Source organism: Nicotiana sylvestris, chromosome 5 (assembly GCF_000393655.2).
Source record: "Nicotiana sylvestris chromosome 5, ASM39365v2, whole genome shotgun sequence".
Lineage (NCBI taxonomy): Eukaryota > Viridiplantae > Streptophyta > Magnoliopsida > Solanales > Solanaceae > Nicotiana > Nicotiana sylvestris.
The window spans coordinates 154,127,348-154,151,642 of NC_091061.1; the positions used below are offsets into that span (position 1 = coordinate 154,127,348).

General features: G+C 37.3%; 1 protein-coding gene and 2 non-coding genes across 3 annotated transcripts; all 3 read left to right on the top strand.

The window, feature by feature from the left end:
* Positions 1 to 1,564: 1,564 nt before the first annotated feature.
* LOC104218332 (uncharacterized) lies at positions 1,565 to 4,866 on the top strand. The gene is made up of 4 exons (XM_070147135.1): positions 1,565 to 1,899; positions 2,429 to 3,363; positions 3,600 to 3,746; positions 4,310 to 4,866. The coding sequence occupies exons 1-4, from the start codon at positions 1,565 to 1,567 to the stop codon at positions 4,864 to 4,866; spliced, it is 1,974 nt and encodes a 657-aa protein (XP_070003236.1).
* A 15,600-nt stretch (positions 4,867 to 20,466) lies between these two features.
* On the top strand, positions 20,467 to 20,566 carry LOC138869929 (small nucleolar RNA R30/Z108). The gene has a single exon (XR_011400164.1). It is a non-coding gene; the product is annotated as a small nucleolar RNA R30/Z108 (small nucleolar RNA).
* A 44-nt stretch (positions 20,567 to 20,610) lies between these two features.
* LOC138869884 (small nucleolar RNA snoR31) lies at positions 20,611 to 20,697 on the top strand. The gene has a single exon (XR_011400134.1). It is a non-coding gene; the product is annotated as a small nucleolar RNA snoR31 (small nucleolar RNA).
* Positions 20,698 to 24,295: the final 3,598 nt, after the last annotated feature.

Below are 24,295 nucleotides of genomic sequence, written 5' to 3' on the forward strand. Positions count from 1 at the left end.
ATTTTTATAAATACGCTCTATTGTACTTTATGGTCACTATTGATGTTAACAAATTATCTCGTATTTGATTTTAACTTCGGACGTGAAATATACAGTAGTCAAACATAAAATTATACGTATAGTCAACTATTTTTATTAACTTCTCTGCCAGATAAACCTAACTAATATATAGTCAAATACAATAGCAAAGAACAATACAAGATTATATAAACTTCTCATTCGGAGCAGAGGCGGACCTAGGATTTGAGAAAGACGGGGGCACCACTGTATGCTAATAACCAGCGATAAAAAAAAAAGAAATATACATATATATATATATATATATATATATATATATATATATATGAGAGAGAGATTTCTTCGCAAAATGAGTACTATGGGAAGAGAAAGAATAAAATTAATTAAGTTGACTATTATGCATTAGTACTAAACTATAAATGAAATAAAAAAGAAGAAGATAAAAGCAACAAAAAAAAGCAATTTGTTATTAAATATAAATTATATTGTATTCAAATAACTAAAATATTAATAAAGTTGACTATTATATATTAGTACTAAATTATAATTGAATTTAAAAAAAAAAGAGATAAAAGTAAAGGGTTTCGAACCAACGTCCTCATTATTGTTGGGAATTAAAGGGCCCAAAGCAACCACTTTTCCCATCCACTTCTTTATTTTAAGGGGCACACTTAAAATATTTAAGGGGTCCCATATATATGTACAAATATATATAATATGTATATACAGAATTTATGTCGAGGCTAACGGGGTCACGTGACCCCTCAAGCCACCATGTAGGTCCGCCTCTGATTCGGAGTATTTAATAACTTTCACTCGAAGTTATATAGATATTATATTTGTAGTCAAATATTTTCAGAGATTCTTTTGTTCATTTTAATATTTGTACTGATGTGGGCTAGTTTGTGTAGTTAGTGTATTTGGGCTCGGCCCACATTTTTACTTATAACTTCATTGGACTGAATCAGTTCATATAAAAAGTGTGGACCACATTCTATTTTGTACAGAAGAAACATTTTTTATTTTACAGAGATGAGAAATAAAGCTCTGCTCGTTCTTTCGATCTCTTTCTCTATGAAACTTCAAGCCCTAGTTAGTTTTTTTCTCAAAGCCATGTCGATTCCAGCTTGTAACATGGTTAGAGCTTGGATTATGGTAGAGTTCGTCCTTGACTATCATCCGATGTTACCCCTATAATTTCTCGCCGAAGTTTTGTTTGAGTTTTCTCATCAGAGGCATTTTCTGATTCCTAGGATTTTGGCGTTTGATTCTTCAAATTTTTCATTTGTCCGTTGTTATCTGGTCTTATCCTTCTGATTCCTACAAGCGATTGGGACAGTACGAACTTATCAGCTGAACTCTCATCGTATTCTAGGGTTTTGGTTTCCGCTTGCTATTTCCTTCGTTTTTTTCTCATTCAAGGCCATGTCTTTCCGGTTGCGAAAGAGTTGGTAACATCGTTTTCATCTCTATTCATTTTTTTCATTGTCATATTATATGATCTTAGTTGCATGTCTAGCTAGTTGATATTGTTTGAGTAAAAAAAATGATGATTGGTATTGTTACTCCTGTTGCAAACAAAAGTGTTTTTGAGTCCGCGTCCGTTCCAGTTAACTCCTCTGCTCGCCACACTGCTTTTCATCCTGGTGATTTTACTCATCCTTGCCACCTGCTCTATGTTCATCCCTCAGATATCTTAGGGGCTTCTTTAGTCTCCGTTTCTTTCGATGGTACTTGTTATGGTAGTTTGAGAAGAAATATACTAGTTGCCTTATTTATGCGCAATAAGCTAGATTTTATAAATAGCACTACTGAGAGACCTCCTGTTGGTTCTTCTCTTGCTAGACAGTGGCAACGTTGTAATGACTTGGTGGTATCCTGGTTAACCAATTCTCTCACTAAGGAAATCTTTCGTAGTGTTGAATACTCACAACTTGCTAAAGATATCTGGAATGAACTAGAAGAGAGAGATATATGGGAAAGCTGATGGTGCTAGGATTTTTGAATTAAAGAAAGACCTAGCACATATTTCCCAAGGGTCCTTAGATTATACCTCCTATTTTAATAAAATCAAACAGCTATGGGATGAAATAGCCTCTATCTCTATCAATCATCTGAGTGTTTGTACTTGTAGAGGAAATAAAAAGGCTGAAGAGGGGCAAAAGGTGTATCAATTCTTGATGGGACTCAATGAGACCTACCTTTAAGTTAGGGGCAATATCATTATGTTAAAGCCTCTTCCTTCTATGAACATTGTATACAGTATATTGCTGAGTGATGAAAAGCAGAAATAACTTTCTTCTGCCTCTCACTTTTCCTCAAGTTTTGCCTCATTCGATGTTCGTGTCTCCAAGCAGAATTTTCATTCAAAAGTCAGTTTCGATTCTCCTAAAACTTCTCTTATCTGCAGGTACTGTAAAAAGCAAGGCCATACTATTGAAAAGTGCTACAAATTTCATGGTTTTCCTCCAAACTTCAAATTCTCCAAAACTACTGGTCCAAGGAAAATGGCTGCCAATATTGAAGTGGAAAAATCTGGTTTTCTTGGTGCTTCTGGGGGCTCTGATGTCCAGCCCCAATCTCAGTCTGAACAATTGTTTGCAATGCCTGGTTTGACTATAGAGCAGTATTGCGAGTTAATGATCATGTTGCAACAGTCACACCTGTCTAGTTCAAGCTCCACTCTAAATCTCTTGGCTTCAGCCAACTTTGCTGGTGAGTTACTGCCTGAAAGTGGTCTGTTCAGAACTTGTTTGCTTACTAAAATAGAGAACATATTATGGATTATAGACTCTGGAGCTTCTGATCATATGACTTCTAACAAATCTCTTCTTTTGAATACTCAAACTCTTCCTATTCCTTATCTTGTCTCACTTCCCAATGGGTATAAAGTTAAGGTCACTAATATTGGTTTTTTGACCTTGTCGCCTAATTTAATACTCCACAATGTCCTATATATTCCTTCATTCCATTATAATCTAATTTCTGTTTACAAATTAGTTGCTAGACCTGGTCATATTGTTGAGTTTACCAATGTTGGCTGCACTTTTCAGGGCCCTTCACTGAAGAAGCCAGTGGTACTTGGTAGACCAGAAAATGGACTTTACAAGCTCTTTCAGCTTCCTGCAACATCCTTCTCTTGTAATTCTTCTACTTTCAGTATCATTCCTTGTTCCATCCCTTGTAATGTTTCTCCTGTTGAATGTTCTAATATTTCTAGTGTTGATGCAAATATGTTTTCTGATGCACATGTACATACTGATCATGCACTACTGAATAAAGTCAATAAAGAGGATGTTTTTTGGCATTATAGACTTGGTCACTTGACTTTTTCTAAGATGAAATGTATTTCTAATTGTAATTCCAAATTGTTTTCCAAACAATCTTTTACTTGCCCTATTTGTCCACTGGCTAAACAAAACAGATTACCATTCCCTGATAGTTCAATACAAACTATTACACCATTTCAATTAATCCACATTGATACCTGAGGCCCTTACCATGCCTCCACTTATGATGGATCAAAATATTTCTTGACCATTATTGATGACTATACTAGGCTACTTGGACTCACTTACTAGGTGCCAAGAGCAATGCTTTTGACCTTTTAAAAGCTTTTATTGCCATGGTAGAAACCCATTTTCATTCTAAGGTGCAAACTGTCAGGAGTGATAATGCATTGGAGTTAGGGTCTAGTTTATCTGGATCTCAATTTTTCTCTGCTAAAGGCATTGTGCATCAAACTTCTTGTCCACACACTCCACAATAAAATGGAGTGGTGGAAAGAAAACATAGGCATTTGCTTGAAACTGCTGGGGCCCAATCCCACCTACCTATTAAATTTTGGGGAGATTGTGTCTTGACTGCCACTTATTTGGAGGGTGTTTGGATTGGCTTATAAAAAGTATCTTTTAAGCTAAAAGATAAAAGACATAAGTTGGTAATACCCAACTTTTGGTTTTTGGCTTATTTTTGCACTTTTTATGCCTAAAAGTAAGTACTTTTAAGCCTTTTTTATCATTGCCAAACACCACACAAACTAAATAAGTGCTTAAAAGTTAATAAGAACTTAAAATAAGCCAATCCAAACAACCTCTTGATCAACAAGTTCCCTTCTCCCTTACTAAATCACAAAAGCTCTTATGAACCTTATATGGTAAACCTCACAGCTATTCTTACATTAGGGCATTTGGCTATATTTTCTACTATATTGTTCCTAAAACACACAAAGACAAGTTTCAGCCTAGAGCTTTGTCTTATGTATTCTTGGGGTACGTTTTTGCTAACAAAGGCTACAAACTGTATAACTTGGAAACTAACTCTTGCCTTGTATTTAGAGATATTGTTTTTCATGAGCACATTTTTCCATTTCTTCAATCCTCTTCTTGTGCTCCCAGCATTTGTCCTTTTCCTTTTTCTGCCTGTTCTAATGACTTTCCTCTTACCTCATCCTATGTTCCTTCTTTATCTCCTATTTGTAATGGTTCTCCCTTGCTTACTCCTGTTTCTACTTCTTCTGCTCTTATCTCTCCCCCTTCATCCTCTTCTATCTTTTCAGTTTCTCCTTCTTCATATGTTTCTGCTCCTTCCTCTTCTCCTCCTCTACCTCCATCTTCCCCTTCTCCTCCTACACTCAGAAGATCTACTAGGGTGCATAAGCAGACTTCTTACCTTCAAAGTTATGTATGTCACTCTTCATCCTTAGACTCCAGTTCTGTTTTCTCTAATTCTCCTTTTAGTCAACAGCTTGTTCCTGAGCCTTTCACTTACTCTCAGGCAGCTCTTATCCCTGAGTGGCAGGATGTCATGAGGAAAGAGTTTGAGGCTTTGGAAGCAAATCAAACTTGAGAAATTGTTGAATTGCCCAGGGTAAGAAATCCATAGGTTGTAAATTGGTGTACAAGGTTAAATATAAAGCCGATGGCACCATTGAGAGGTACAAAGCTAGGTTGGTAGTTAAGGGCGATACTCAGGTTGAGGGGGTTGATTTTCATGAAACTTTCTCTCCTATGGTAAAAATGTCTACTGTTAAGACTCTTATTGATGTAGCAGTCAACAGGAAATGGCCTCTTTTTCAACTAGATGTAAACAATTCATTCTTGTATGGTGATTTGGATGAGGAAGTGTATATGAAACTTCCTCCTGGTTTGTTTGTTCCTTCCACTTCCTTATATGGTACCCTCGTGTGTAAGTTGCAAAAAAATCTCTCTATGGGCTAAGGCAAGCTTCCAGACAGTGGTATGCCAAACTTTCTCACGCTTTACAGTCTAGGGATTATGTTCACTCCTTAAATGATTATTCTTTATTTACTAGAGGGTCTGGGATTCTCTTGTTATCTTGATTGTTTATGTGGATGACATAGTTCTTAGTGGGACTGATTTAGATGAAATTTCTGCCTTGAAAAACTACTTGCATGATCAGTTCAAAATCAAAGACTTAGGCTTGTTGAATTATTTTCTTGGTATTGAGGTTTTGTACACCCCATCTGGTGTCTTACTCCATCAGTGCAAGTTTATTCATGATCTCCTGAAAGAATTTTGTTCTGATGTATCTTCTCATGTGGTTTGCCCTCTTGAGTTACATGAAAAATTGAAGGCCAATATGGGTGATCCTTTACCCGGTCTTGAGTTGTATAGGAGTTTGATTGGCAAGTTAAATTTCTTAACATATACCAAGACATGTTTGTCATTTTCTGTACAACATCTGAGCCAATTCATGCAGCATCCTTGTGTTCCTCATATGAAAGATACCTTGCACCTCTTGAGGTACTTGAAAGGGACTTCTGATTTTGGGTTGTTCTTCAATAACTCCTCTGATCTCTCTCTTCAAGTTTATTGTGACAGTGATTGGGGTTCTTGTCCTGATAGTAGACGGTCAGTGACTGGTTTTTGCATTATTCTGGGTGACAGTTTGGTCAGCTGGAAATCCAAGAAACAATATGGTGTATCTCTATCCTCCGTTGAGGCTGAGTATAGGTCCTTGAGCAAAGCTGTGGCTGAGGTTACCTGGCTCTCTAGACTTTTATCTGATTTTGAGCTTACTAATCTTTCTTCTATTCTTGTTTACTATGATAACCAGGCTGCCATATACATTGCTAAGAATCCTGTTTTCCATGAACGGACCAAGCATATAGAGTTGGATTGTCATTTTGTGAGCACCAAGCTGGGTGATGGCTTGATTTCTCTACTACACACTTCCAACTCTCCCCAAATGGTTGATATTCTCACCAAAACTATACCTGGGAGCAGTCCATCATCTCCATATCATCAAGTTAGGTGTGTTACCACCCTCCAACTTGAATGTGGGTGTTGAGTTTAATATCTATACTGATGTGGGCTAGTTAGTGTAGTTAGTGTATGTGTGTTTAACTCACGTTTTTATTTATAACTTCAGTGGACTGAATCGGGTCATATAAAAAGTGCGGACCACATTCTATTTTGTACCGAAGAAACATTTTTATTTTACAGAGATGAGAAATAAAGCTCTGCTAGTTCTTTCTCTTTCTCTATGAAACTTCAAGCCCTAGTTAGTTTTTTTTTCTCAAATCCATGTCGATTCCAGCTTGTAACCTTCCTCTAGATTTGTCTTTGTAACATTAATTTTTGTGACGAACCGGCCAGTCGTCTTATGAGTTACCACTCTGTTTCCCCCATTCCTGCTTCTTTATACTTCGCCATCCAAGTTTTTATGTGATCGGATTGATCAGTTTGAGTTCGGAGAGGATTTGGTAATAAATGAGACACTTAGTCTCTTTTGAGAAGGTTTAAGTTAGAAAAGTCAACCGGATGTTGACTTATATGTTAAAGGGATCGGATGTGAGTTCCGATGGTTCGGTTATCTTCGGGAGGTGATTTATGACTTAAAAGCATGATCGAAATGGATTTTGGAGGTCCATAGTAGATTTAGGCTTGAATTGGTGAAGTTGATATTTTGGCGATTTTCGGTTGATAGGCGAGATTTTGATATAGGGGTCGGAATGGAATTCTGAGAGTTGCAGTAGCTTCGTTAGGTCATTTGGGATGTGTGTGCAAAATTTCAGATCATTCGGACGTGGTTTGGTTGGGTTTTTGATCAAAAGCGTAACCATTTTTGAACTCGGAATTGGGAGCTTTGGGCGATTTTGAAGAGGGAAATCAAGGAGACTTCATTGAGGTAAGGATTTTGGACTTAAAACACACTTCTATGGTAATATTTCATGGATTGGGACTGAAATTTAAGGAATTAAAGGACTAAAAATGGAGGTTTAGGGCTTGAGTTCAAGAGGGCTTAAATTGAGGATTTTAGGGGTCATTTGAACTCCGATTCTTGTGTTTTTGATATGTATGAACTCGTGGGGAGACGAGGAATCTAATGATGTGAAAATTTATGAGTTTGGATAAGTGGGCCCGGGGCTCGGGTTTTGCTAATTTCGGGATTTTTGGTGTTTTTCGATTGTTTTCGCTTGGGCTTTGTTCCCTTAACATATTATGATGTATTCGTTCCGATTTTGGATAGATTCGACGTGCGTGGAGGCCGATTCGAGGGACAAAGGCATCACTAGCTAGAGAGTTAGCCGGTTCGAGGTGAGTAATGATTGTAAATGATGTTCGGAGGGTTTGAAACCCCGTAATTGCACATCGTAGTGCTATATTGAGGTGAGACACGCGCTTGATGATGAGCGTGAGGTCGTATACTATTGGGAATTGTGACTTGGTCCGTTGCGATTGATGATTTTACCGCATATTTGATTCTAAAACTGTGTGTTGTCATCATTCTTTGGGCTGAATGTCATATTTGGGCCTAGTGTCAACTATTTGAACCCTTTAGGGCTATTTATTGATATTTCCTCACTATTTTGACTTGTTACTTGAACTCAGTCATGATATTTTCCCACTTTTTTTACTATTCAGCCATTCTTTCTCAGTTTTCAAGACTTAAATGATATTTTAAATGATGTTTGGGCTGAAAATACTGTTTTACTACTGCCGAGGGGCTTGTGTTGATTTTTGGACCGAGTAAGGCTGATGGCCTATATTGTGAGGAACATTGATACTGATATGAGGCCGAGGGCCTAAGATACATATATTCGCCACGAGGTGGCTTGATTGATATGAGGTCGAGGGCCTATATTTGATGACACGAGATGGCTTGATATTGCGCTTGGACCGTAAGGGGCCCCTCCGGAGTCTATACACCCCAAGTGAGCACAGGTACTCATTGTGATGTGAGATTGAGCTCGAGGGGCAGAAATTATCGATACTGTGCCCGAGGGGCGAACTTCTATGTGTTTACTTTATCTTAATTGTCTGTCAATTACCTGTTTGTTTGTTGTAGAAGTACTTTATTTTGTTTTTCATTGGTTTGCTACTCACAAATTACCCATTTAATTGCTTTATTATAGAATACCTTGTGTATACGTGTTTTCTTACTTTCAGTCATTATTTACCTTTATTACTCACTGGGTCGGAGTACTCACATTACTCCTTGCACCTCGCGTGCAGATATAGGTGCCCCAAAGGCTGAGTGAGTTGACTCAGAAGGGTGCTTCATTTGTATGGTCAGACGAGTGTGGGGAGAGCTTTTAGAAGCTCAAGACAGCTTTGACCACAGCTCCAGTATTGGTTTTGCCATTAGCTTCAGGTTCATATACCGTGTATTGTGATGCTTCGAGAGTTGGGATCGGTTGTGTATTGATGCAGGAGGGTAGAGTTATTTCTTATGCTTCTCGTTAGTTGAAGCCCCATGAGAAGAACTACCCCGTTCATGATTTGGAGTTGGCTGCCATAGTTCATGCATTGAAGATTTGGAGGCATTACTTGTATGGCATATCTTGTGAGGTGTTCACCGATCATCGCAGCCTTCAACATTTGTTCAAGCAAAAGGATCTTAATTCGAGGTAGCGAAGATGGTCGGAGTTGCTTAAGGATTATGATATCGCTATATTGTACCATCCGGGAATGGCCAATGTGGTGGCCGATGCTTTCAGCCGAAAGGCAGTGAGTATGGTGAGTTTGGCATATATTCCAGTTAGGGAGAGACCTCTTGCAGTTGATGTTCAGGCCTTGGCCAATCGGTTTGTGAGGTTGGATATCTCGGAGCCCAGCCGGGTGTTGGCCTGTATGGTTTCTCGATCTTCCTTAAATGATCGCATCAGGAAGCGCTAGTATGATGATCCGCATTTGTTTGTCCTTAGGGACAGAGTTCAGTATGATGATGCCAGAGATGTGACCATCGATAATGATGGGGTGTTGAGGATGCAGGGCCAGATTTGCGTGCCTAATGTGGATGGGCTTCGGGAGTTAATTCTGGAGGAGGCCCATAGCTCGCGGTATTCCATCCATCCGGGTGCCACGAAGATGTATCAGGATTTGAGGTAGCAATATTGGTGGAGAAGAATGAAGAAAGATATTGTGGGATTTGTAGTTCGGTGTCTCAATTGTCAGCAGGTGAAATATGAGCATTAGAGACCGGGTAGCTTGTTTCAACAGATGGTTATTCCTGAGTGGAAGTGGGAGAGGATCACTATGGACTTTGTTGTTGGACTCCCACGGACTATGAAAAAGTTCGACGCTATTTGGGTGATTGTGGATCGGCTGACCAAGTCCGCGCACTTCATTCCTGTGTGTACTACCTATTCTTTAGAGCGGTTGGCAGAAATTTATATCCGGGAGATTGTTCGCTTGCATGGTGTTCCGATTTCCATCATTTCAGATAGAGGTACTCAGTTTACTTTGCAGTTTTAGAGAGTCGTGTAGAGAGAGTTGGGTACTCAGGTGGAGTTGAGCACAACTTTTCATCCTCAGACGGACGGGCAGTCCAAGTGTACTATTTAGATATTGGAGGACATGTTGCATACTTATGTCATTGATTTTAGAGGATCATGGGATGAGTTTCTACCGCTTGCAGAGTTTGCCTACAATAATAGTTACTAGTCGAGTATTTAGATGGCTCCATATGAGGCTTTGTATGGGAGGCGGTGTAGATCTCCAGTTGGTTGGTTCGAGCCCGGTGAGGCTAGGCTAATTGGGACTGATTTGGTACAGGAAGATTTGGAGAAGGTGAAGGTGATTCAGGAGAGGCTTCGTACGACGTAGTCGAGGCAAAAGAGTTATGCTGATAGGAAAGTTCGAAATGTGTCCTACATGGTTGGCGAGAAGGTTCTATTGAAGGTTTCACCCATGAAGGGTGTTATGAGATTTGGGAAGAAAGAGAAATTGAGTCCTCGGTTCATTGGGCCTTTTGAGGTGCTTCGGAGGATTGGGGAGGTGGCTTATGAGCTTGCTTTACCACCCAGCTTGTCGAGTGTGCATCTGGTATTTCATGTTTCTATGCTCCGGAAGTATATTGGGGATCTGTCTCATGTTTTGGACTCCATCACGGTTCAGTTGGATGATGATTTGACCTTTGATGTGGAGGCAGTAGCTATTTTGGGTCGTCAGGTTTGGAAGCTGAGGTCAAAGGATATAGCTTCAGTGAAAGTGCAATGGAGAGGTTGGCCCATGGAGGAGGCTACCTGGAAGACCGAGCGGGAGATGCGGAGCAGATATCCTCACCTATTTGAGGCTTCAGGTATGTTTCTTGACTCGTTCGAGGACGAACGTTTGTTTAAGTTGGGGAAGATATGACGAACCGGCCAGTCATCTCATGAGTTACCGCTTTGTTTCCCCCATTCCTACTTCTTTATGCTTCGTCATCCGAGTTTTTTATGTGATCGGATTGATCAGTTTGAGTTTGGAGAGGATTTGGTAAGAAATGAGACACTTAGTCTCTTATGAGAAGGTTTAAGTTGGAAAAGTCAACTGCATGTTGACTTATGTGTTAGAGGGCTCGGATGTGAGTTCCGATGGTTCGGTTAGCTTCGGGAGATGATTTATGACTTAGGAGCTGATCAAAATGGATTTTGGAGGTCCGTAGTAGATTTAGGCTTGAATTGGCGAAGTTGATATTTTGGCGATTTCCGGTTGATAGGTGAGATTTTGATATAGGAGTCAGAATGGAATTCCGAGAGTTGCAGTAGCTTCGCTAGGTCATTTGGGATGTGTGTGCAAAATTTCAGGTCATTCGAACGTGGTTTGGTTGGGTTTTTGATCAAAAGCGTATTTCGGAAGATTTTTAAAACTTAGGCTTGAATTCAATGTGATTTGGTAGATTTGATGTTGTTTGAGGCATTTTGATGATTGGAACAAGTTTGAATAAGGTATCGAGTTATGTTTGTGCTTTGGTTGAGGTCCCGGGGGCTTCGGGAACATTTCGGGTGGTTATCGGAGAATTTGGAACTTGGTTGCAGCAGCTGATATTGCTGCTTCTGGTGTTTTCGCACCTGCGGTTTGGGGAATGCAGGTGTGGTGCCGCACGTGCGAAGGAGAAGGCCGCAGATGCGAAAGTTAGTTTGGCGAGCAGTTTCGCAGAAGCGGTCAAGGTGGCCGCATCTGCGAAGCCGCAGATGCAGAATTTCTATCGCAGATGCGATTCTGGCTATTAAGTGAGGGACCACAGAAGCGGTTGTTTTGACTGCATATGCGGTACTGCAGCAGAGAGTTTTGGACCGCAGATGCGGAAAAACCTTGGCAGAGGGTATATATTTCATCCTTCGCAATTTTTGAAGGGTTTAACCATTTTTGAACTCGGAATTGGGAGCTTTGGGCGATTTTGAAGAGGGAAATCAAAGAGACTTCGTTGAGGTAAGGATTTTGGACTTAAAACACACTGCTATGGTAATATTTCATGGATTGGGACTGAAATTTAAGGAATTAAAGGACTAAAAATGGAGATTTAGGGCTTGAGTTCAAGAGGGCTTAAATTGAGGATTTGAGGGGTCATTTGAACTCCGATTCTTGTGTTTTTGATATGTATGAACTCGTGGGGAGACGAAGAATCTAATGATGTGAAAATTTCTGAGTTTCGAGAAGTGGGCTCGGATTTTGCTAATTTCAGGATTTTTGGTGTTTTTTGATTTTTTTCGCTTGGCCTTTGTTCCCTTAGCATATTATGACGCATTCGTTCCGATTTTGGATAGATTCGAGCACGTGGAGGCCGATTCGAGGGGCAAAGGCGTCGCGAGCTAGAGAGTTAGCCGGTTCGAGGTGAGTAATGATTGTAAATGATGTTCGGAGGGTTTGAAACCCCGTAATTGCACATCGTAGTGCTATATTGAGGTGAGACACGCGCTTGATGATGAGCGTGAGGTCGTATACTATTGGGGATTGTGACTTGGTCCGTCGCGATTGATGATTTTACCGCGTATTTGATTGTAAATAGTGTGTTGTCATCATTCTTTGGGCTAAATGTCATATTTGGGCCTAGTGCCAACTATTTGAACCCTTCAGGGCTATTTATTGATATTTCCTCACTGTTTTGACTTGTTACTTGAACTCAGTCATGATATTTTCCCACTGTTTTTACTATTCAGCCATTCTTTCTCAGTTTTCAAGACTTAAATGATATTTTAAATGATGTTTGGGCTGAAAACACTGTTTTACTACTGCCGAGGGGCTTGTGCTGATTTTTGGACTGAGTAAGGCTGATGGCCTATATTGTGAGAAACATTGATACTGGTATGAGGTCGAGGGCCTGAGATACATATATTCGCCACGAGGTGACTTGATTGATATGAGGCCGAGGGCCTAGATTTGATGACACGAGATGACTTGATATTGCGCTTGGACCGTAAGGGGCCCCTCTGGAGTCTATACACCCCAAGTGAGCACACGTACTCATTGTGATGTGAGATTAAGCCCGAGGGGCAAAAATTGTTGATACTGTGCCCGAGGGGCGAACTTCTATGTGTTTACTTTATCTTAATTGTCTGTCAATTACCTATTTGTTTGTTGTAGAAGTACTTTATTTTGTTTTTCATTGGTTTACTGCTTACAAATTACCCATTTAATTGCTTCATTATAGAATACCTTGTGTATACGTATTTTCTTACTTTCAGTCATTATTTACCTTTATTACTCATTGGGTCGGAGTACTCACATTACTCCCTGCACCTCGCGTGCAGATCCAGGTGCCCCAGAGGCCGAGTGAGAACTTTTCAGTCGTTCAGCATTTGCCGGGGATTTCGAGGTAGTTGCATGGCGTCCGCAACCCTGATTTCTCCCTTCTATCTTATTACTTTTCCGCATTCCTAGACTATCTATGTAGTAGGTTGCTCAGACTTATATTATAGGCTCTAGACTTATAACACCAGATCAATGTGGGCTGTGTAGTTTTTATTTCTTATTGACTTTCGCATATCTAACTTGTTGTTTTACACACTTATTATGATAATTGGTAATTAAACTGTGTTAGCAAATGATTCATCAAAAGTGAAAATGGGTTGTGGTTTGAAAGTTGGTCCGGCTTGCCTAGTAATGTGATAGGCGCCATCACGACCGGTATTTGGGGTCGTGACAATTTTCTATTATTTTAAGATATTACACTTGCCTCCTCATAATTTTGATTTTTCTTCTTTGGATAATGAAACTGATTTTGACTTGATAGATGTTGTATTTATTCAAATGCTACTATTGGTAGCTCTTATTTCCCTTATAAAATAAAAAAGATAAATGCTGCTATATTCTCAATATCGTGGTTAATGTTTCAGATCAGTAGCATTAACCATGTATAACTGTGCAATTATTAATCGAGAAAATCGTTCTTATAAACGAGTCTAGGGGTAACCCAAACTCATTTGACCCATCAGCTCACCCAAATTTTAGTGGGGTTGGGCTAGAACAATTTTTAAAAGGGATTTTTACGAATACACTATTTGAAACCTTTTTACTCTTCTTACTCGAGTTTTAATTTAATTACATGGTCATATATAATTTATCAATTTTATACAAATAAGTTTTAAATGAGTATTCCTTGATATTAGGAATTGAATAAGAAATATCAATTATTTCCTTATCCCTTTATCTTACCCACTCTCTCTCTCTTCGTCTCCCCCTTTCTCTCTCCTTCTCTCTCTCTCCGTCTCCCTCTCTCTCTCCTTCTCTCTCTCTCTTTTCATCTCTCTACTCTACTTCTCTATTTTTTCCCCAATTTTTCTTCATTTGATATTCTCTGTTTTTTATGCTTTCTTGTTGTATAGAGTTTTAATGGAATTCATCAATGGATTTCAATCATTTTAGCTTAGCAATTTTCTTTCATATTGCACAGTTAATGTTCAAATTGAAATTGTCAATCAATAAATTTTGAAGGTGTTTGACTCTCCACCATTGACAACCATTAAAAAACTTTGAAGCTTTAAAATCAAATTTGGATTTTTAAATACCATTATTTGTTTAGATTGGGTGTTGTTGCAAATAATTGGGAATATTGTTTGGAGTTTATATCTCAAGTTTGAAGATGTTTTAGAAGAAGAAGAAGAAGAAGAACACATGACATACAATATACTTACAAAATTATAGTAAAGTTGTATTATAATGTATGTAAATTGTATTCTTTTATAGTTATATATATTTTTTATTTTAATATTGTATGAAAGTTAAAAAATAGTTGTATAATATATGAATCGTTGTATGAAATTTGTATTTAAGCTAGCAATACTATATTTTTACATAAAGTTATTGACATGTATCAAAATTTTATTAAAGAGAGTAGTTTTTTATTGGAATTTTACAGAGGAAGAAACACACACCACAGACAAAATATATACAAATCAGATACAAACTATATACAAAAAATATATTGTGTAAAATTTGTATAAAAAATATAATTAAGTTGTATGATATTGTAATTGTATTTAACTGGGTAAAAATAATGTATGAAAGTTGTAAATAAGTTGTATAATATATAATTAGTTGTATGAAATTTATTTTTACTATGTATGTTGTTGTAGATATTCAAATTTACATTAAACTTGTACGAAATTTATTTTAAATTTGTATGTTGATGTACCATATATTGTTCTCTTTTAGATTGTGCTGATGAATAATTGTTGATTCCTTGGAAAACATGATTGTTGTGATTTAGTAGTGTAAGTGTTCTGTAACATGTTAAGCTTAAAGTAATCCAACATGTCACTCATATTGAACTACCATTGACTGTCATTGTACCTCCTCTTTTGGAATTCCTGCTAGTGTATAAAGTGTAGTCTTGTTCACAATAATTCTTATGATGGCATAAAAGAAAAAGAAGTTATAAACAACAGAAATGATATTGTAAAAAATACTCCTAGTAAGTGTGGAATAGGGTTATTTAGCAATTGGTTTTCAAGTGCAGTGCATGACGATCAGCTTCGTAGTACGTTGTTTAAGAAATGGTACTTGTGTTTTAGTTGAATAAAATATTCTTCGTAAAGTTGGCTTATAAATTCTCTTACAATATTTAGCCATTTTTGGCTCCATAGTTTCATCCATCTCCACATATGTAGCATGGGCATATTGCAAGTATCATTAATATGAAGTCCTATAAATAGAACCATGAGTATTGGACTATCATCAATTTTAGTTGGTTGCATATCTTGCTATCACTAGGGGTGTTCAAAACTGATCCGAAATCGAAAATCGAACCGAAGCTTAATGGCTTACTGGTAACGGGTTAACGGACGGGGAACAGATTGAAATTTTTTTATTAACGGCTTATTGGTTTGGGGCGGATTATTCAATCCGTTAACTCGTTAAGAATATATATATATATATATATATATATTCTACTTATATAGAAGAGCGCAGAAGCAGCTCTCCGTTGACATCTCTGCTTGCCGACCAAGGGGTATTTTAGTCATTTCAATCTAACTTTGTGTTGAATTCTCTATTATGTCCTTATATCTTATAACGCACGTTCCTTAAACTAGCGAGGTTTACATAGTCATTTTATACTAATCCAACCTGACAACACCGCTACAGAACTTTATCTCATGTGATTCTCTCTCTTCAGTATTCTCACCTTACAACAACAACAACAACAACGACCCAGTATAATCCCACAAGTGGGGTCTGGGGAGGGTAATATGTACGCAGACCTTACCCCTACCCCGAAGGGTAGAGAGGCTGTTTCCAGGAGACCCTCGGCTCAAAAAGCAATAGGAGATGATATATTAGTACCATAAAAATGCGTATTAAAAATAACAACAATATATAAGAGATATGAAATATGAAATACAGAATACGAAATACGAAATAGATGGCTGGTATAGTACAACTAGAAGGTAAAGCCCTGCATCAATAGACGACCAATGACATTCCTAGTCTAACTCCTAACTGGATAGTCTCACTCTATTGTGCTGTAGAAATATTCACACTCTCCCCTAACCTACAACCTTAATGCTCGACCTCCATAATTCCCTATCAAGGGTCATGTCCTCAGTAATCCTAAGTCGCGCCATGTCCTGTCTGATCACCTCTCCCCAATACTTCTTAGGTCTTCCTCTACCTCTCCGCATGCCCACTACAGCCAGTCGCTCACACCTCCTCACCGGTGCATCAGTGCTCCTCTTCTGAATGTGCCCGAACCATCTGAGTCTTACTTCCCGCATCTTGTCCTCCATGGGGGCCACACCCACCTTCTCTCGAATATCTTCATTCCTAATCTTATCCATCCTTGTATGCCCGCACATCCACCTCAACATCCTCATCTCTGCTACTTTCATCTTCTGGATGTGTGAGTTCTTTACCGGCCAACATTCAGTTCCATACAACATGGCAGGCCTAACCACTGCTCTATAAAACTTACCTTTTAGTAATGGTGGCACTTTCTTGTCACACAAGACTCCCGACGATAACCTCCACTTCATCCACCCCACCCCTATACGGTGTGTGACATCCTCGTCAATCTCCCCGATCCCCTGAATAACCGATCCAAGGTACTTGAAACTACCTCTCTTGGGTATTGAAACAATTTCTCACCTTAATATCTGCAATACAAGTTGCAACCCCGTTCCTCCATGGATATTGCTGTACTTTTGCATTCATAGCTTAAATTAAATCAACTTCCATTTGTGGATGCTCTACTATCTTCTTCGCAAGATATATTGGGGTTTGGACTTCTTCGCTGCCTTAACTTTGTTGCATTCGTTTCAATTTACTTCACTGATCTGTACTATTTCATCTCCATTCTTCATCTGGTAAGAATTTTCATTTTAGAGAAAAAATCTGTTTGACTTTCCCCTATTTTGAATTTGCATAGTTGCCGAACCTCTGAATAAATGGGTTTTTGTTGCTTCGTTGGAACTGAAGAAAAGGGGGGGTGCTTGCTTTGAATTTTTGGATTTTTACGGAAATTTTTTTGTGAATATTGGTGTGGATTTAAGGATTTTTACAGAAATTTTATTATGAAAATTGGTATGTGGAAATTGTTATTATTATTCTTTATGGCAGGAGGGGAAGTTAATTACGTTCTTAGGACTCTGTGTGTTGAAGATTTTCTGGTGTTTGCATTAAAACAGTGTGTTTCAATCTCTAATTTTGTTATAATTTTTTCAACTTTAGTGGTAATGCACTGGTAGGGCAAGCCTCTGTATGTAAGTTTTAAATAATGAAGCTTTATAATGCACTCATTTCGAAGACTGAGGGAAAATTAGATTACTGTGATGAACACTTTTATTGGTTATTGCACATTGACACATGTTAACATAATAACAAATCTGATAGGGCCAGGCGAAGAGATGACTTTCGCTAATCATGCTATAAAAGAATTATATTTTGTTGGTGTTGGTGTTCCACATGTGCCTTAACTGTCCTCAGATCTTCTTATTGAACTACCTTCTCCAAATGGTTCATATCATTATGGATTATAATTTACCTGTTTTCCCTTGGATGGACTGCTTTATTAGTAAAGCAACAGGCATTTAGATATATAAATGATCTGCTTCAAATGAAAGGGCAAATTAACCAAAGAATGAGACTTCTAAGAGGAAGAACAACTTGGAAGATCCTGTCAATTTGCAAAATATTTAGCATTATGCTAGGAAGGGATTAAGATAATCCACTTGAACTTACTTAGGAATCTTGAAACGAATTAATCCTAGAAAAGGATAGATTTAAGAAATACTTGTTGCCTTTTGTCCTAATTTCAGGAAGCTTTCGGGTTGCTTATAACAAGACTAATATTAGGTCTATCTTGCTTGGCTGCGATGGTACTAAGATGCCTGCAGATAAGGTGAATAAATCTCTTGGTAAAGAAGTCATCTCAGTTTTGAATTGGTATTATACACAATATAACGTTCTACCATTAGTTTGAAATTTGATGTCATTTTGTTTAATTTCGATTCCAAAAAAATAATTCAAAAGCACCCTATGTTTTGTAGCATTGAAAAATGTAAAACAAATCCAAGTGGGTTTACAATACTTAAAGATAAATGTATAGTATTTAAAGAACACAAAAGTAAGGGGAAAAATTGGAACTGGTACAGTACCATGGGGTCCTAAAGCTTCTACAATAGATAATTTTCATATAATTTGGTAGATGTGGGTAGGGATTTTATAGTGAGTGGCAGGGGTAAGGATTCTTTAAGCCACTGGTTATAACATGGTTATTTTAAAAGGTTTGACATTGTTGCTACTTTGGTTTCATTAACACAGATTATATTATTATCTTCTTCTGGAACCCGATCCTGACTTTGGTGTTTGGCAAGCAAAAGAGCTTCTTGATCATTTGGAGAGTGTACTGAATAATGAGCTTGTGATTGTGAAAAGAGTCAACACATGGTTGAGGTGAAACCACATGTATGAGAAAAAGGATGATGGTTGAATAATATTTCAAACTCGATGAACTAAAATGGATACTAACCTCATTCATTTATTGTAGGATTAAGCGAAAGCATAGTTGTTCGGAGTTTAATGGAGTCGATGAAGAGCATAGAGTGGCCACCACTTTTTTTTCTATGCATAAGCGATGACATATCCAACAAAGACACGACAAATGTTTGCATCCAATGTTGATCAAAAACCAAGTATGCCTTAATACTATCTTAATGATATAGTTGAAGTTACAAAAATACTTCAAGACCTTTCAAAAGCAACTGCAACATCATCAGCTACCGCCTAAAAAGCCAAGTCGTGCAACCTCCCTTAAATTTGTCACTGTATAGTTAGTCATACTGCTTATCTACAAAAACTATTCAAAACTGACAACTCTTTCCAGGATACCCCATTAGAAAGTAATTTAATGGTAGCTAATATGGGTTTAGGCTACAAAAAAGTATTATTTCATGACCTTAAGAAATTCTATTATAGGTTTACTTGGTTCATACTACTCTATGGTATACATTGTTAGAATACTTGATATAGATTTTGGACCTCAAGGTGCAAGTGCATTTACATTACACAGTTAATTGAGTCATTTAATCTCTGATTACTTTCCAGGTCTTCATGTGTTTCTCTTCTCGATAAAGTTCATTTGCTTGTTGATGTTGATGTGATTAAAAAATTTGGTGCTTGCTAAAAACTCTCTTTGTCAAGTCTATTCTTGCTTAACCCCGTATCTCCAAAATTTTCTATGTAAAATACAATTCATGGCAGACGGAAATCTAAGTATTTCTGTTGATAAAAAATAGTTATGATGTATTTATCAGGAACTTCACTTTTGTTCTACTGTTTAACATGTACTTTTTTCAAATTCCTCGAATTTCTTAGCAATGCTAAGGATAGTAAACAACCTCCTTATTATAAAAATGTTCTCAAATAAGTTCTAACTTGCTATAGTGCTATCTAGAATTTTGCTAGAAAACTAAGAGGTATGAATGTCAAAAACATGTAGATTTTTCCTTTTGTATATGATGTTATAGACAAAAAAATAGTAAAGTTCACCAAATTTTTTCATAGTGTTTATGTTATCTTAGACTGTTAGACAGGTTGTGCAGCTTTTTACTTCCTTTTTTATGTATGTTGGAGCTTCTTCAAAGGCTTCTGATTATGATTTGATTATTATTCAAGCTGTTGTTGATGGCTATGGTGCTGATCTTTGCGCCATCAAGAAAGTAAACCACCTTGATGTAATTCTGTGGTGGATTGAGTTATATAGGTGTTGGTCTTCGCTTCTGCTCTTAGTTGCAGAAGAAGACTTGTGAGAGCAACTACCGCTGTTTTATTTTGTTAAGATGTATAATTCATGTTCAGCTGAATATTATCCCAGTATAATGCAAATAGTTGGGCCTGTGCTTGCACGGGCCAATCCCATCTAGTATATATATATATATATATATATATATATATATATATATATATATATATATATATTAAATATTAAAAAGACAAAAACTCTTGACTTTCTAGTACTCTGTCTATCTTTAAGATTAACTCACCTAAACCTAATTCCTAAATAATCAAAAAGACAGAATCACAGAAACCCTAACGCCTAAACCAGCAGCCACCAGTCCTCGTCGACTTTCACCAGCCACCGGTCTCCCTCTCGCCATCTCGCCTCTCCCTCTCGCCATAGCCAGAGCAGCAGTCAGCAGATGGTAAGTTTCAATGATCGATCGAATTTGATTAGCTAAATATTTTCAACCAACCTTATTGTTATTTTTTATTGATTTTCTAAATTTGCGATCATAATGAGGATAACCAAGCTCCCTCTTCTGATATCTGTGAGGAAGTTGCTGGCAGAATCGAACCATTAACTTAATATTTCCATTCCTGAATGATTTTTCATATTTATTAAATTTTAAAAAATTATTTTTTTTGGTTGATGATGGTGATGAAGCAATAATTTTTGTTCCAACACTTGGACTGATGTTTATTCAAGTGATGATACTCATATTGCAGCTGAATCACATACTGCATACTAATTGTAGTTTCTCTGTTTTATTTTATATGTGCCACATATTCTAACTGTTTTAAGTAGATCTACATTTGTTTAACTTGTTCAATATCTCCATATCCTTTTTTCTTACACTCGCAATACTTCAGTGTTTTAACTTGTTCCCGAATTTGATTTGCCTTAGGTGCTTGGTATTCGTTACTAATTTGTTGCTAAACGATTTGTTGGTTTACTAAATTTTGGGTATCTGAGTATTGATTAGCTGATTTTAGATTCAATTTGACACATTTGTTCGATGATTTCATGGGGTTTCTGTTCCAAAAGCTGTTGAAATAAGAATATGCCATTGATTGTTTCACGAAATGAAAGAAGAGGGGATCTTTCTGACAACATGGAATGCTTTGCGGTCCATTATAGCATGATGTCTTTATTCTCATTCCTTTTCTTTTCTTGTTGCAATAGCTCATACATGGCTGAAAATATATAAAGTGATAAGGTGATGATGGGTGAAAGTGAGGCTTTTAATTCAAATGCAATAAGTCAAGCGCAAACAACGGAGTCAAATATAACCAAAAAAGGAGAAAAAGGTCTGTTGCATGGGATCATTTTACAGAAATTATTACTTTTGAAGGGAGTACAAAAGCAAAATATGACTATTGCTTTATTGAGTATGTATTTAAGACCAAAGACGGTACGTCGACACTTCTTTCTCATATGCTTAAGTGTCCTAAATTCCCTGCTATTGTTGATAAAAAACAATCAAATTTAGGCTTTCAATCTGCTCCGGGGAGTAATCAGGGTGATGTAGTTGTTTTTACTTGGAAATTTAATCAAGAAGAATGTAGCAAGGCGTTATATCATATGGTAATAGGCATTATGTTCTTTCTCATATGCTTAAGTATCCTAGGGATTGTTTTGATATTTTTAATGAAGAAAAGCAAAAGTTGAAGAGTTTTTTTTATAGAAACAAAACAAAGAGTATGTATTACCACTGATACCTGGACTTCTATACAAAGAATCAATTACATGTGTATCACTGCCCATTAGTGAATGGAATATGCATAAGAGAATAATTAATTTTTGTCCTATTGTTAGTCATAAAGGCGAAGATATGGCAAATGGTATTGGTAGGTGCTTACGTAAGTGGGGGATAAATAAGATCTTCATTGTCACAATTGATAATGCAAGCTCAAATGATGTGACAGTAAAAGAATTGTCTAAGCAATTAACAAAAATGGGAACTAATTTGATGAATGGTACTCACCCTCACGTGAGATGTATTGCTCACATCATGAATTTTGTGGTCCAAGATAGTTTAAAAGAATCTTCAAAGTCTATTGAATGTGTTAGGCAGGCAGTGAGATATATTAGGCAGTCTCCTGCGAGGTTGAAGAGGTTTCAAGAATGTTTTGATGCTGGACAACTCAATTCTAAAAAAGTTGTATGCTTAGATGTTCCAACTAGATGGAATACCACCTACTTGATGTTGCGCAGGGCTGTTGAATTTGAAAGTGCATTTTCACATTATGCTTCTAGTGAAATTGGCTTGAGACATTATCTTGAGCATTCTTATATTGATAGTTGGAATTCCTACATGTGAACTTTTGAGTAGTGATTGGGAGAATGTAAAAAGAATTATAAAGTTTCTTGAAATATTCTATCTTCTTACTTTGAAGATATCTGGATCACGTTATGTTACATCAAATATTCATTTTCTTGAAATTTGCGCAGTTGCTGTTTATTTGAAGCAATTGATAGCAAATGAAGATACCGTTTTAAGTGAAATGGCAAAGAATATGAAAGAAAAGTTTGATAAGTATTGGGGGGTGACCCAGGGAAAATGAACAAGATAATTTTTATCTCATGTATTTTGGATCTATGTTACAAGATCGAATCAGTTGGCTATGCACTTGTAAAGATGTTTGGTATAGATCCGGGGGCAACTATACAAGCAGAAGTGACGAAGTACATGGCTTCATTATTTAGTGAGTATGTAAAGTCCAGCTCAAAAGGTGTTGTGCTTGCTTCATCTTCAGATTGTTCTTCATTGGACACTTCAACTTTCGGTCTTTCTAGCAGTCAAGCAAGCACCCAAAATATAGAACTTTTAGAATCACTCATGCAAGATATAAAAAAATATAAAAGTGGGAGTGGAGGTGTTGATACCAGAACAGAGTTAGATAAATATTTAGGTGAAAAAACTGAGGATGACACTAAAGAATTTGATGTTCTTCTTTGGTGGAAATTGAACTCAGCTAGATTTCCTATTCTTGCGAAGATGGCTCGTGAAGTATTAGCTGTTCCGGTTTCAAGTGTTGCATCCGAATGTGTGTTTAGTACGGGAGGACGTCTTCTTGACTCATTTAGGAGTTCATTAACTCCTAAATTGGTGCAAGCTCTAGTGTGTCTTCAAGATTGGCTTCGAAATGAAATATTAAAATAACCCATTAGTGTTGAGGAAGATCTTGATAAAATCGAGCAGCTTGAACAAGGTAATAATATTGTTACTATATTTGATGTATATAAGTGTTGTTGATATGCTTATATTTATCGCACGACTCATTATTTTAATTTTTTTCTTCAGATTTAGCCAGCAATGGAAAAGACCCTTCCGTAATTGACGTGTAGTGTTAATATATTTGGTAAGATTCGAATTTAACCCATCAAGGCTTCAAGTATTTGTTGTATATAAGTGTGTATTTACTATTGTAACCCATCAAGGCTTCAAGTATTTGATGATTTCTCTTGTGTTTTTCATGTAATTGAAATAGGAGAAGAAGTAGAGATGGAACTGGACAATGTAGCGCAGGAACAGTTGCAGAAAATAGTTGGATTCATGTGAAAGTTCAAAGGCTTGGCACACAACAGTTGAGAAATGCACACAACTGGTTTCATTTCGGGTTTACTTGGCACACAACTGGCATTGGATTCATGTGAAAGTTCAAAGGCTTAAGGAGCAATTTGGTCTTGTTGAGCAACAGTTTTTTCATTCTACAAGTTGCAGTAACTTTAGGAGAGCAGAGAGACATGTAATCTTGCGTGTTGTTTGCTACTTCTTGTGTAAACTGTAAAGTAAACTTCTCTTGTACCCTGAGGCAATTCTAAATGCCCCTAATACTTCACTGGAATATGTGGGATAATCATACAGTTGTATAGCTAAACATTGAATGGCAGATTGTTGCTGCCAGCAGTTCAGGTTGGTGCAACCATGTTGTCTCCCTTAAAAATGTCATCACTATCTTACTTGCAATTCTTTTGTGCAGTGGCTGTGCAGTTGCTTCACGATCTTCAACTTCTGATTCATTTATGGAGAACTACATTCCAGAATTTAGGAACTCTTGGTTTGTGAATGTCTTTTTCCATTGTTCAAATGATCTCATTATATTGCTAATTTCCTTTTTATCAGCTATAGTTAACTCATGGTTAAACATTAATAGAGTTTGGTCTGTCAAATTGACTGATGGGAGAAGTGAAACTAGCAATACCCTGAAGTGTTCTGCCTTTTTAAATATGTATGCTAGGCCGATAAATCGCCTGATAAGAGCTAAACCGATACCAATTCGCCCGATATCTTATCGGGTGGCTAGCGGATTAATACATTTAAAAGTCGATA